General features: G+C 38.9%; 1 protein-coding gene across 3 annotated transcripts in view; it reads left to right on the top strand.

Annotated features, from left to right (window-relative positions):
• Positions 1-14,176, top strand: part of Sestd1 (SEC14 and spectrin domain containing 1) — a 102,650-nt gene that overhangs the window by 71,807 nt on the left and 16,667 nt on the right. For all 3 annotated transcript variants that reach the window (XM_040745677.1, XM_040745676.1, XM_040745678.1), the window contains 4 exons: positions 5,474-5,596; positions 11,793-11,987; positions 12,451-12,565; positions 13,875-14,034. In XM_040745677.1, the coding sequence (XP_040601611.1) occupies positions 5,474-5,596; positions 11,793-11,987; positions 12,451-12,565; positions 13,875-14,034 (593 nt within the window). The remainder of the gene's footprint in view (positions 1-5,473; positions 5,597-11,792; positions 11,988-12,450; positions 12,566-13,874; positions 14,035-14,176) is intronic.

Here is a 14,176-nt window from a genome sequence, read left to right as displayed (position 1 = left end):
CACTAGGTTCTGCAGAGCATCTTCCTACTAATTGAACCATGTACTACTTTTGGAAGGCTAGTGTTCAGAAAGAATCCAGCACTCTAATGGTAGTGTATGTTTACTAAACTAGACTTTACACAGGAGAGGCCAGCCTCATGTGGTCTAGAACAGCAGTGTCACACAGAATCGGTTTCATAACCAATGGGTAATAGTTTGGACACTTCCTGGAATATGTGGCCCAAGGTAATTCTTTATCCAGTGTGTCACAGAGAAGCCAAAATGTTGGATGCCCCGATAGAACCATTAACTGACTTTCTCTGAAAGGCTAAATATTTGGGCTTTATGGATCACAGTGTTGCAGTTACACCTACTTAGCCTTCCTTTGTGGTATAAGGAATATATAAGTATAGTATTTGTGTATGAATGTACATGGTCTATTTCCAGTAAAACTTTGTTTTTAAAGCAAGGGATGGGACAGATTTGGCATGCCAGCTAAGGCTTGCTGACCTCTGACTAATCAGTAGGATGTCCTAGAAAGAAAGATGTGAAAGAACGATGTTGAATTCCAGGCAGAAAACTGAGGCTTTTATTTACTTTAATCATATGTAAACTAAAGATGTCAGAGCATATGTTTAATTGTGACTATTTCTGTGTACTCATTAGTAAGTTAAGACAGCCTGCATTAAGCCCAAGTGAGTGTTAGCCTTTATGTTGGAATTATCTTTGACAACCCCAGAGTTGGAATGGCACAGTGGTGGGGACCAGACTCAGTTTCTGAACCCAGGCAGTCTGGATCTGATGTTTTCTTATTCTGAGCTGGTTGGCCTAGGACAACACAGCAATTACAGCAGTAAAGACAGTGACACACCTATTTACTGAGACTTTAAAATGCAGATTTAAAGTGATGATGGTAGCAAGTTCTGGCTTTGGGGTTTATGCATAGAGATAAGATTCATCACCACATATGCTTTGCTACATAGATAAGATAAAACAATACAATCAAAGAAGTTAATTATTGACTAATGCATTTTAAAAATGTTCAATTAAGAGATTAGAGAAGGGAGGTGATGATGGTGATGATAATGATAATTGTAGTATGGTGATGATGTTTACAGTGATGATGCTAAGGATGTCGATGATGATATTTATAATGACTGATGATAGTTAACAGACCATTGTTAAGAACAGATAAATTTGATTGTAGCTTGGCTCCTTTTTTATCTTTTAAAGACAAGTTCTCACTTTGTATCCTTGGCAGGCCTTGAGCTCATGATTCTCTTGCCTCATGCCTTGGCTGCCTGAATGCTGGGATTCCAGGCGTGTGTGACCACACTCAGCTGTTTTCTTCATGAAGCTTGTAAATATGCGGTAGCACTAATGCTCAGCATGCAACATTCCCACAGACCACAACTTAAAGAAAGATCTAGTTCCCATGCAAAAACGATTGTTTAAATGTAACTATAGTAACATGTGAATGATATGCTGAACACATGGCATATACCATAGTGTCTTACAGATCTGGAGAATCCGTTTATATAAGGATAATCGGAAAGCTTCACGTCTGTTTATGTTAAATCAGTGAAAATGAAATTGTCCACATAACTGTGCTGTCACAACGTTGAGAACATGACGCATGGGCAATCAGTACTGCTGTAGCTAAATAGTAACATGATAATTTTTGATAGCTCTGATAAAGTGTGTGCTAAGTAGTCCTGTGATAATTTTCAGTCACAGTTCAGAAAGGCAGTGTCAGACTTCATGAGGAATGCAAATATTCCCCATGCTGCTTCACAAAGTTAAAAATTAGGTCTCACGTACTCCTGGGTAGGCGATAGCACCACTTCGCTGAAGAGTGCTGTAGTCTTTCCCATTACTTACTGCGGCAGTATTTCTGCCAGCACTGCAAGCGTTAGTTTTGGAACATTCCGTGCACTTTTCCTCCGTTCTAGAGAGGCCATAGATGCAAAATAGGATGCACTCTTAGTTGCGTAAGTATGCAGCTGGAGGCTGTGTTCTCAGTCCCTGTGCACCCTCTGCAGTCAGGTGCTTGGCATGCCCTCCTGCTGGGGCTGACCTTGTGTGTGTCCTGATATTCCCTCATGCATGCAGGTCAGCTATGAAAAAAATAGTGGATCGTCATAGTCATTTTTGGCCTGTGCAAATATTTGTCCTCATAGGTTTTAAGGACATGTCTCCAAGGTTATACTTTGCATTTAAATGTATTAATACCCGTTTAAGGGGTCATATTGTTATAGATTGTACACAGAACTATTTTTGGAGTAAGTTAACATTCATATTTGACTGAACAAAGTGTGAATGAAAATTTTATAACACCATTTGGCAAGCTACCATCATTGATGCATTTAAATGGACTTGTTTACTGGGCATTGACTTCAATTTGAATAATTTTATTAGAAATAGTTATACAGTTACTGCATGCCCACTATGATGTTACGTCCTGAGGAAAATCAGTTTCTGTGTGCATTAAAGCTGTATGTATTGTTGGTCATGTAATTGGGTTTCTGTATCAATGAGATGTCTCTATTTGAAATTCATATTTAGGTTTAGAGCATCTCTACAGTTCTGTATTCTTACTCGCTTTTGTGTGCTATACTAATATAGCAGGTAAACTAATAATGAAGAACAAAGGTTTGCTTTTTATAGATACACGGGCAGGGAAATCCAAGGTCGAAATGTGCATCTGATTGGGATCCTCATGCTGTGTAGGAGACAAAAGGGCAAGAGTCTGAACCAGAAAGGGGGCAACACAGGAACACATGAGGTCAAGTTAATCAGCAAGGGAAGGGGCTAGCAGCACCTAGTGTGAGTGAATTCTGCCTCTGCTTCCACTCCTTGAAAGACCGATTCTTCACTTTAAATATGGCATACAGGGCTGCTATAGGGATTTGCCCATCACTATGTAAGACTCTCTGTCTCTTTGCTTTCCCACTTCCCCTGCAGTCTAACTCCTTCTGTCCTCTCAGGCTTCTTGGTTTTCTCTCATCTGCATTTCCCATAAGGTTTATAGGTTTCTTAAGAAAGTATCTGTCTTAACTGTTGTGTCTAACACTAAAATATGGAACAGTAATGAGTGACTTACGTTCACTGACTGGCATGTCCTGAAAGAAGCCCTGCACACTGTCTTCAAGGTAGGAAACAAAATCTTTCAACTAGTAGGAACAGACCAGGAATCCAGACTCACACCTGCCCATGTTCCTTTGTGAAAGAGATACTGGCTATTGAATTGAAGCAGGGCCTAGAACCCCGCTCCTGTATCGACAACTCAGGTGAAAGATTGAAAGGGAAACTGAGGATGTTGAGGAGCAGACCTTTTTTTATTCCGAAGAGCATCTGCCAATAGGGTTCCTGATGAACTTGACAACAGAGTTCAGCCAAAAGAGAGCTCACTGGTTATTCCAGTGACTCAGGAGTAATGCTCTATTATTTTTGAGCTTTGCATGCTAGTATTGAACTTTAAGTAGAAGTTAATATATTGAGGCAATAGAATATAAGATGAAACACAAAGAGGAATTACTAAGATGAAACACAAAGAGGAATCAGAAAATTCCAAGCCTGCAGTAATCAGACATTTGCATTGCATTCAGTCCCACTAATAAGTGTATGGAGAAATTTCTTTTCTATTTGGCAGGAATTTTTCCACAACAGTAGATTGATTGTCTATCTGGCAAATAGCTACGTTATTGGAAAATACAATTAAAACTGATGATCAGGTGTTTTGGATAGAAGCAAGTATTTTACAGGCTTGTTTTATAATATATACTACTAGCCATTAGCATGTCATCATTGAACAAGAAAGGTCCAGTATTCTTTTTTCTAAGAAAGTAAAAGAGAAAATCTATATATGACTGCTATGTATTTTCCCTCATATAATTACTTAGCATTGGCAGTAAATTTCATTATGTGATCACTTATCCATGCAACAGCAGGGTCTTGAATACAGATGTAATGGTTATGTGGAGTGTACATCTTAGGGATAGTGGTTTCTAGATGGGTTGATTGATTGGGCAGTTGGAAAGAGACAGGCAAAGAGGTGGCTTGCTTAAAACAGGGGTTTGTAAACTCATTGAAAATTATAGTAGTTGCTGCATGGAAAATACTACAGTATTAGAGTTTAGTACTAGGTGAAAACCACAGGACAGAAATCACTTGAATCTTGGGTCTTAAAGAATTGGCTGAAGCAAATACATCTAGAATGAAATTAACAGAAGGAAATGCACATGATTTTCCTTGTGGTGTAGTTTATATAATTATAAAAAAGAATGCATAAGCCTTTAAAACTGAGTGTGTGTCAACCCTGTGTTAGCAAAATTACATTATGGGAGACAAGGCACTCTTTACTGTTGGGAGGCCATCCCAGCAAGTGATGGAGGCATCTGCTCTCACTTCGAGAGAACTGCCCTAAGTTAGATTTAGGCTTCATTGTCCATCTAGTCTTGGATCCCCTATTCTAGCTTAGGTAAAACTTGGTGGTGTTCTTCGTGCTTAGCTTCATTAGAATTAATTCCTTAGCAAAACCTCCCAAGTGAGAGCATGGTTTTTGTTGTTCCCCCAGCACTGGACAATGACTGGAATGTAACCAGCATTTCTTGGTAATGTCCTTCTCCTAAAACACCCAGGGTCTGGTCTGAACTGTTAATACCCGATGGAAGCTACACATTTGTGTATCATTGAATTCAGTGGTTCATGATGGAGCTGAGACCCTGTCGGATGTGGACTTTTGATACCAGAATGACTTTCATATTTACTGCATATGGTTCTTAGCTCTGTACACCTAATGCTGGGACTGTGCACATGAGCACTGGGGCCTGCCATCCTGGCAAACTACAGATCCCCCATACTCTTTGGAGCAGAGTTTGTGGGATTTCTCCCAACAAGTTTATCCTTCGAAGACACCTAGAGAGCATTCAAGTAGTCTGAGCCTACAGTTTGTTAATAAAGTGAGAAAGTAGTATTTCAACTTTGTTGATTAACTCTGTTCCTAGGGCTTTGGCAAGAACATTCCACCGAGTCATGACATGTGTCCTTTGTCCTGATTATTTAGTAATATGTTGTTCCCTTGGACAAGCTACATCTGAAACTCAACTTTCCGAAGTGGTAGCTAAAACCTTTGACTAATGTCATTCCTGATATCCTCCCAACTCTTAAGTCCTGTTGTTCCGACTCTCTTACTATAAGTAAAAGTTTCACTTTTTAATAGAAGCGCCCCATGGTGTTGTTTTTTCCCCCAGATATCTGAAAACCAGGTGTTAGCTACAGTGTTCATTCTTCAAAATTCAGGTTTTTGGAAATGATATCCTAGGATAAATACATAATTCTAAATGAAACATTTACTGCCATTGGTATGCAATAGAACTTAAATAATTTAAGTTATAAACATTTGAGGAATTCAGGAATTTGGGGGAGGAAAAACTAATCAGAATGCAATTTGAAGACCTTTGATTATTTTATTCATCTCATCTTTGGTTTGCAGGTTGTGAACTGGCTAGAAGGGCCTGGATCTGAACAACTGAGAGCACAGTGGGGGATTGGTGACTCCATCCGGGCCTCCCAGGCCCTGCAACAAAAGCATGAGGAGATCGAGAGCCAGCACAGTGTGAGCAGCTTTCCCTCTGCCAGTCACAGTGTGGTCCTCTGTGGCTGTCACTAGGACCTGGGTGTGACAGAGTGCTGCAGGCGTTGAATACTTAGAGGTTTGAAAGTGCACTTGGAGACTTAGCACATAATCAGCGACAGTTTGGTCTGGATTCCCATACAGTTCCATTATTTTGTCCTAGAAGCACAATTTGCATGACATTTGCAGTGTATGTGTTTGGGGGGCGGGGAGTGACCTAAAAATACAGAGTCTTTATCAGTAGTTCCTGGGAAACTTGTGGGTTCAGTTGTTGTTTTAGCAGGTATCAATCATATAAAATAATGGGTTTCATAGTGGCTTTTTTATATGTGTGTATCAAATACTCTGATCATATTCATGTCCCTTTACAGCCCTCAGTTGCCCCCCCTTTCCATTTCCCCTTGATCCCTTTTCTTTTCCAAGTGACACTTCTATTCTGTGATCCTTCAAGAGAAGGGCTTTCCCTGCTCTACTGGGAATATACAACACAATTAAATGCTGATAGCCACTGTGTTAAACACAGCCGTGTGCCTGAGGGACGTGGCATACAGAACATCTGTCCAGTCTCTGTTGATTTAGTGGTTTACTCTTGTAATTATGAAGGTGACAATCAGAAAGTCAGATATACATTGGGCAATCAGTTAATCCCTAAACTGGTTATAGATAATGATGGCTCAAAAGAATTTAAAATGTAAAACTTGGTGGGTAGGGAGTCCACTATTACTTAGCTTCTGCTGTGGGTTAGTCAGCCTGCCCTCAATGAGGAAGGCATACCTCCCCTTATTCCCCTCAAGCTGCGTTACTTATGTTGATTTTAAATGGACTGAATATAAAATTTGAAAAATTAACATTGTTAATTTACATCTTCTTAGAATATCTTCAAAAACTGGCCAGTAATAAAAATGTTGAACTCACGCTCATAAGAAACTTAAACATGAAATCCTATAATTGAAAATATGTATGTATTTTTTTTTTTTTTTTGGTTTTACGAGACAGGGTTTCTCTGTATTGTTTTGGAGGCTGTCAGTCCAGCCTGGCCTCGAACTCACAGAGATCTGCCTGCCTCTGCCTCCCGAGTGGTGGGATTAAAAGCATGCGCCACCACTGCCCGGCTAAAAATATGTATATTTTAATACATTGCACAGTTTCCAACATGGATCTCTTTTTTATGGTTAAACAAAGTTGTAGTGGATGATTTATATTTGACATATAGGCCCTGCTCCTGTGGTTATAATCTTTTTAATTCTCTTGGTCCTTTTTAAATGGTATAATGTTGTTGAGTTGGTTTGGAGTTTTGCTTTATTTTTGGTAGGGGTTTGGTTTGATAGAACTGTGTGGATTATTCTGGAGTACAGTATTATAGTATAAATAGATTCTAAACTTTGTGCCCCTATTTAGTTCTTGAAAACAGATTTTTGTCACACAGCATTCTAGACTTTATCTGAGACTCCTTAATTATGTAAATCTTTTAGTGAGAGTTTGTTATATAAGGGGCCTGAAGACAAGTGTTTGTGTTTTGACATTTTAAAAAGAATCCAAGAGAAACACTTGTAAGTATAAAATGGATTATACACATATAATATATAAGCTCACATTGGATTAAAAAGTACATTGTGTGCTTCATGCAGTAAGGATAAATGTGCAGGTTTCACACATATAACAAATAGACATGTTTGTGTGAAACTGTCTTTACATGGTCATTAAGTCACTTTAAAGAAGCAGTGTACTTATGGGGTCTGTGTGCTTCAGTGTACTTTTGCATGTTGAAATGTGAAATGTATGTAGAACTTTTAAAAGTGGAAAGGACCACCAGCTAGTGTGGAGCTATCCAAATGCCACTACTACAATGTTTTCTAGATGCAGACTCTGTTGACTGACTAGACTTGCTTGAACAGCCTCTAAGCAGACCTCTGAGTGCCCATATGGGGGTCCTTTCTAGTTCTTCCTAGTACTTGGGGACTTGTGTAGGTAAACTGACATCTTCATTCATGGTATTCAAGAAAAGAAACATTTGTGGACCATCATAGATTTATTTCTATGTTGCATCATGTTGCATTTGGGATTCATTGTAAAACCAGTAGGTATGGAAAGAGTGGGTGGGAGTCTGGATGAAATGGAGTCAGCCACAAGTTGATAACTGCTAAAGCTTGGTAGACATGGAGTCTCATTATTTTGTTCTGTTTCACATTCATTAGATTTGAAATTTTCCATTGTAAGGTTTAGAAGGAGGATTGTACTATTTTTAGCCGATAGGTGGCACTGTACTGTTGACTTGTGAATAGCTTAGTTGATAATAAATGTGCTAGCTTATAATACTTAAGGTTCTAATATTTAGTGTTTTATTCAAGACTTTCTTAATTGGGTGTGGTATATAATGCATACCTGTAATCTCAAGAAGAGGCTAAAGAATTGCCACAAGTTTGAGGTCCATCTGGTCAACATAGCCAGTTGTAGACCATCTAGGGCTACATACTCTGTCTCAAAACCAAAGAACCAACCAAAACCCCAACAACAAAATTAAAACTTTGTTCTTTGTTCTTTCCAAATAAGATCCAACGGTTGAAAGAATTTATTGGCATTTTTCAGGTCTTGTGAAATAATGACAAAATTCTAGTATTGATAGCTAGCAAAGATAGAATTTGGAAAATATTAATAAAACATGCACATTAAATTAATATGCCAAGCATTAAATGTCAAATTTCACATAAAATCATAATGGAGAATTAAAACTAAAACCTCAGTTGTATTTGGCTGTTTAGGATTAATGTAAAGAAGAATGAAACTCCCAACATGCAGTTCTTTGCAGGGGATTATGGGCTAGAAATTCAGTCAACTTTTAATATTGCAGGAAAAATAGTAAGAAGCATGATAGTGGTTATAGAATTGGTAACATTTTAAAATATTTTAATGGAAGCTAGATGTGATGTTGAATACCTGTAATTACAGAGCTTTAAGACATGAGAGTTACAAGTTGGAAGCCAGTCCTTGCCTCAGATACCATGAAAAACATAAAAAAAGAATTTTAGTTTAGTGAAAGTCTTTTCTATTTCAGTAGAGGCAAATGCAGTAGAAAATGTAAAATAGTGTGGAATATGGTCTCTGAAGCTTCTCAGCATTCTGTCAGTACCCTGGCCAAAGGCCACATGTTCCTAGTGTGTGCCATCTAATAGCAACCAGCAACACAGAGTTGCTTAAGGAGTCAAGACTCATTTCATCTTGATACACACTGTGTGGGACTCACATGGGTAGCCTTGGACCTGACTGTCTTCATGTAAATAAGACATTCACCTGCTCTTTAACAGTCTTAATTCAGGCCCCAGATTCTGTGATTTTTCATTTGCTATACTTAGTCATTTTCCATACAACAGATGGGCAAGCTGGATAGATAGATTGGATCAAAGGCAGTCTACTCACCTGAGGTCATATACGCCCACACTCCCTCCTTTGTAGCTAGAAACACTTTGATTAATTTTAAGTATATATTATAGGTAAGCCAGATCCTCCTTGACCCTTATCCCAGACAGGCTGATTTGTCTTTAGGACAACCTCAACTAAGTAAATCAGTAAAATCCGTATCTCTAACCAACGTATTGATTTCTTGAGGTATACCAGTTCTTGTGTTATATTTTCATCCCTGGTGAGATTGCAAGAACTTGTATGTGTTTTATGAATTCATAAAGGAAAAAGAAATCACCTACACAATGGTGATTCTTCATTAAGTGGGAATAACTTAAAACGTACTTTTAAAAATAGAGTTTAGACACTTTGATGTGCACCAAACCAACTTGAGAAATTATGTTCCTGAATGCTAACCCCTTGGTTTACTGCTTTCCTTAGAATTATTGCAACTTCTTTTTCAGGAACAGGACACATTTCTTCAGAGTACTAACTAAATTTCCAAGTGCTATAAATAAGACAGTGAAATCATTTCCTATTTAGGAACATGACAACAATTTTCTCCATGGTATTTTTCACATTAAGACAGACATTCTTAGGCTGGTGAGAAGGTGCCTGCTGTCAAGCCTGATGACCTGAGTTTTGTCCTTTGTACCCACATAGTGGGAAGAAAATACCTGTTGTCAGAAAGTTGCCCTCTGACCCACACACACGTGCTGCATGTTAGTATCCATACATTCCCCCACATGCACAGAGCACACATACGGTGTGAGACTTTGACAACTGCACTCTATCAGTCATTGTAATAACTTGGTATTTAGAAAATAGTTTAAAAACTAATTGTTTCTAAAATAACCAATAAATAGTAAGGCAGTTCTTATCACCATAATTAATGGAGCAGTGACTTGACCTCTTTACATTTCTGTCAATTTAGACATGAAGGTCTTGGTTATATAGGCTCCCATATGTATTGCTACCGTCTTCTTAATCATGTGAACCAAAATATATCTTCAGACATTTCCAAATCATCCCATTACCTACTTAATTGCAAATCTGCAATGTTTATTACTTTTTACACAATTATTCAATGTGTGTTAATTGAACACATTGTTCTGAATTCTAGAGTTATGGCAAAGTCTTACCATATAGAATTTACAGCCAAGTCAGGAGAGATGGACTGCAGAGAGCAATAGAGGTGTGGTGTTGAGGAAAGGTCTCTTTGAGAAGATGACACTATTACCCGAACCTTGAAATTCAGTGATGGAGTAATCCAAGCAAAGGACACAAGATAGAACATTTGATGTGGAAAGCATGCTGCTGCAGAAGCATAATGGAGGCAGGATGTTGCTGTTGCCAGGGAACAGAGGGCAAGGTGTAGACAGAAGCTCCAGTGTTGGGTAAGTCTGCGGCAGGAATGTATGATGCCTTTTAACATGTGGAAAGGAACCAAAGTTACTTTAAATGTTTGAAAGTTTTGGAGCATTTTTTGAGCCTAGACTTGTGTGGAACATAGAGTTAGAGATAATAAAAATGAAAGACTATAAAGTATTTAAATGAAGGCAGCAGACATTTGAGATGTTAAGTTCACAGGGTGGAGCCAGCAATACTTATTGGTAGAAGAATAAAACATTGGGAATTTTCTGGTGAAAGTGATGTGAATGGTTTCAGAAGAACAGAAGTACAAAATCCTGACCAGGAGAAATTCAGAAGAGACTAGGAAGTGAGAGCAAATGAGTGTTGAGAACTCCTGTAAAGGGAGTAAAAGGATGTGTGCATGTGTGAGAACGTGCGTGAGTACGTGTATGTAGGCATGTATTTGTGTGTGTGTACATAAGTATTGTGTGTATCTTTATGTTGCCTAAACATTGAGTAAGTGACTGTGACATCCGTAAGCCACATGGTCTGGGGAACATCATTGTATTATACATTCTGCTCCTGACCATCATTGTATAGCATATGACTATAGTACCATAGCTATTTGAGCTTGCTGGTCACCATAGGCAGAAAAACCTGCTTGTAGGTTGTGACTTAGGTCACATCAGGTGACTTAGGATAAAAGACAGAACAAAAGGCTGCCAAGTTGTGGACAGTAAACCTGTAATAGTCATAGATTGGTGGACCCCATGGGGTTGTAAGTGCCGGCCTGCTAAAGGAGGACAACTGGGGTCAGTCCTTGGAGGTCAGAGAGTGGGACTAATGAAACTGAGGTTTAGGGGTTATGCAGTAGTAGGCAATCGGTTTTCATGGTGCCTAAGATGGGTCAGTGAGAATAATACAGTTGAGAAAGGAGTTGGTGTTGGTAGATATCTACATGGTGGAAACATTGCTGAGAGAAAGCCAGGCCTTTACCACACCCCCTGTGGATGGGGTTGGGGCTGATAGGGAGAAATTCAGCAGCAGGCACTGTGAGAAGGTGGTGAGGTTCAGGGAAGCAGATGAGAAACAATCTGGAGGTAACAATGAGGAGCAAGCCTACCTTTGGACTCACTCAGGGCTTGTGGAGTTTGGGTGACAAGGACTATAGTTGGTTTGGGAAAACTTCAAGACCCTGTATTCCAATGGAGCAGGGATAAAGGGACCATTTAGAACGGCACTGGAGAGATTGGTTTTGGCCAGTAGTGACTTCCAGGGATCACTGTGGAAGGATCTGATGACAGGGGACTTATCTTCTATTTAAATAATTCTGCCTTAGAAAAATTTCTGTTTGTCTTCTTGCGAAATCACATGTAGTGTTCTGGGGCTAATCTGACCTTCGGTGTGCTTTGTAATGTCCCTGTTACAGGAGTGGTTTGCAGTATACGTGGAGCTTAACCAGCAGATTGCAGCACTCTTGAACGCTGGGGATGAGGAAGATCTGGTGGAGTTGAAGTCTCTGCAGCAACAGCTTAGTGATGTTTGTTACCGACAGGCCAGTCAGCTAGAGTTTAGGCAAAATCTCCTACAGGCAGCTTTGGAATTTCATGGTGTGGCCCAAGATGTGAGTACCTGTTCTGATTGCTTTCCATGTTGCCAAATGACACAGACAATCTGTACAAAACTTTTGTAGGTTTGTATGTCTCATGATTATCTTTCGGGAACAGTAATTTACTGGTGGGGTAATAAGATACAATTCCTCAGTTAAAAAGTATTTTGTTATTCTGCATGCAGTGCTCTATTATCTAACTAGAGCATGTCTAGCTAGTATTTTACTTTGATGCTTTCTCAATAACATGTTCTATAACAGAGGCAGAAATGGAACCACCACTAACTTCTTGTATTCTGCTGACCTTCTGTGTGTCCGGTCTTCTAGATAACATGTATTCTGATTGCTCATCCTTATCTTTTAACTGCATAGTCTCTTCAAGTGTATTTTTGATGGCCTCATTAGATAGACCTCATTAATCATTGAAGACTTGAGATGCCGCTTACATCAGGGTTGTCTCTTTGTCCCTCTGCTTTAGTTGTCTCAGCAGTTGGATGGCTTATTAGGTATGTTGTGCGTAGACGTAGCACCAGCTGATGGAGCATCGATTCAGCAAACTTTAAAACTGCTTGAAGAGAAGCTGAAAAGTGTTGGTAAGCAGATTTTAAAAATGCTGAAACCTAAGGGTTCTTTGTAAAAATATTACCATGGTTTGACAGTCAATTTATATACTGGACTAATTTTTTGCAGGGAACACAGAAGACATAATACTGAAAGGTTTTATTCCCTTGAAAGATTATGAAATGTTCATGCTAAAACATTTATTTTCTGTTGTGATTGGTCAGTCCTGCTTTCCTTGGGCCTTTCACCTTCCTGTTACTTAATCTAAAGTGCTATGTCTTGCATATCCCGGGGACAGATATTTGTCATGCACGCAGAAACCGTAATTAGTTGTGAAGTGTTCCATGGTAAACCCTGCATGCCCCAGACTGTGTTTTATGCAGTGATTTTTGTTGTTGTTGTTGTTGCTATATTCTAACCATGAGAATGGATAGTTGGTTTGATTCCGTGTATTGTATCTCCACACTGAAAATTATCTTCAAAAGTATGGTCCAGTTTCATTAACCCAGCTCTGTCACTTGACATTAAGACCCTTTATATGCATTTGCATCAGGAAACACAGTGCAGTTCCTTAGTTGGAAGTCAAACTGAGTTGGGGGGCATCTTACAAAAGGGTGAGTGGGGAAGATGCAGGACATTAAGGCTAGTTTAGTTAGTAGAATGTGATGACACATTATTGAGCTAATTTCATTATGAAACCAACTTCAGGGACTTAGTTTTTTTGTATTGACATTTTGCTTTGTTACAGACTTTGATAAGTTAATGGATTGTATGCATAATACCTCTTTTAATATTTCATATGCCAACTGTGATTTAAAGTATCACAAGTTTTCTTGGGCCATGCTTTCCTCAAAAGAGAACTCCTATGCGCATGTCTATTTTGGAGTCCAGACATCTTGGGTAGAACTTCCTATGACATGTGAGCTTCAGTGGCCCTCCTCACCGTGTTCATCCATTACTTTGCTTATACATTGTGAGCATACTTGAAATCTTGCAAATCTTAGGCATTTGAGAAGAATTGTACATCGTTTCCATAAAAGTTGGAACACAAAAGGGAAAAGGGAAAAATCATATTTGTTGAAATAGTGAATCCCATACTTCCAGTTTTTAAAAGTCGTCATTTATGCAGATTTGGTTTTGAAGACTCCCTTTGTGGAGAATTTGGCAACAGAAGCAAGCGTGCCACTTTGAGCCCCGTTTAAAAGTTCTGTTGCTTGAGATAGTGAGAGGTCTGCATCGTGTCATGTCAGTATCTAAAGTGTCTACATTTAGAACTTATGTTTAGCTGCTGAAGAAGAAACACCCTTGTTAAGATATTTAATCCAATGTCATTTATTTTAGATGTGGGATTGCAAGGCTTACGAGAAAAAGGTCAAGGTCTCCTGGATCAGATCTCCAATCAGGCTTCCTGGGCCTATGGAAAGGATGTAACTATTGAAAATAAAGAAAACGTGGACCATATACAAGGAGTGATGGAAGATATGCAGCTTAGAAAACAAAGGCAAAGTTTGAATGTTAATGTTAAATTCACCAAGATAGCGTGATACTAAGATAGAAGCTAAATGCTCTATATTTTGTATACAAAAGCGAATTTCTTACCTTTTATATACTATATGTATAGGAGGTTTAGGGTGAATATAATT

The sequence above is a fragment of the Mesocricetus auratus genome, unplaced genomic scaffold, assembly GCF_017639785.1.
Source record: "Mesocricetus auratus isolate SY011 unplaced genomic scaffold, BCM_Maur_2.0 Super-Scaffold_100004, whole genome shotgun sequence".
In the NCBI taxonomy this organism is placed as follows: Eukaryota; Metazoa; Chordata; class Mammalia; order Rodentia; family Cricetidae; genus Mesocricetus; species Mesocricetus auratus.
This window is presented reverse-complemented; position numbering and strand designations above follow the sequence as displayed.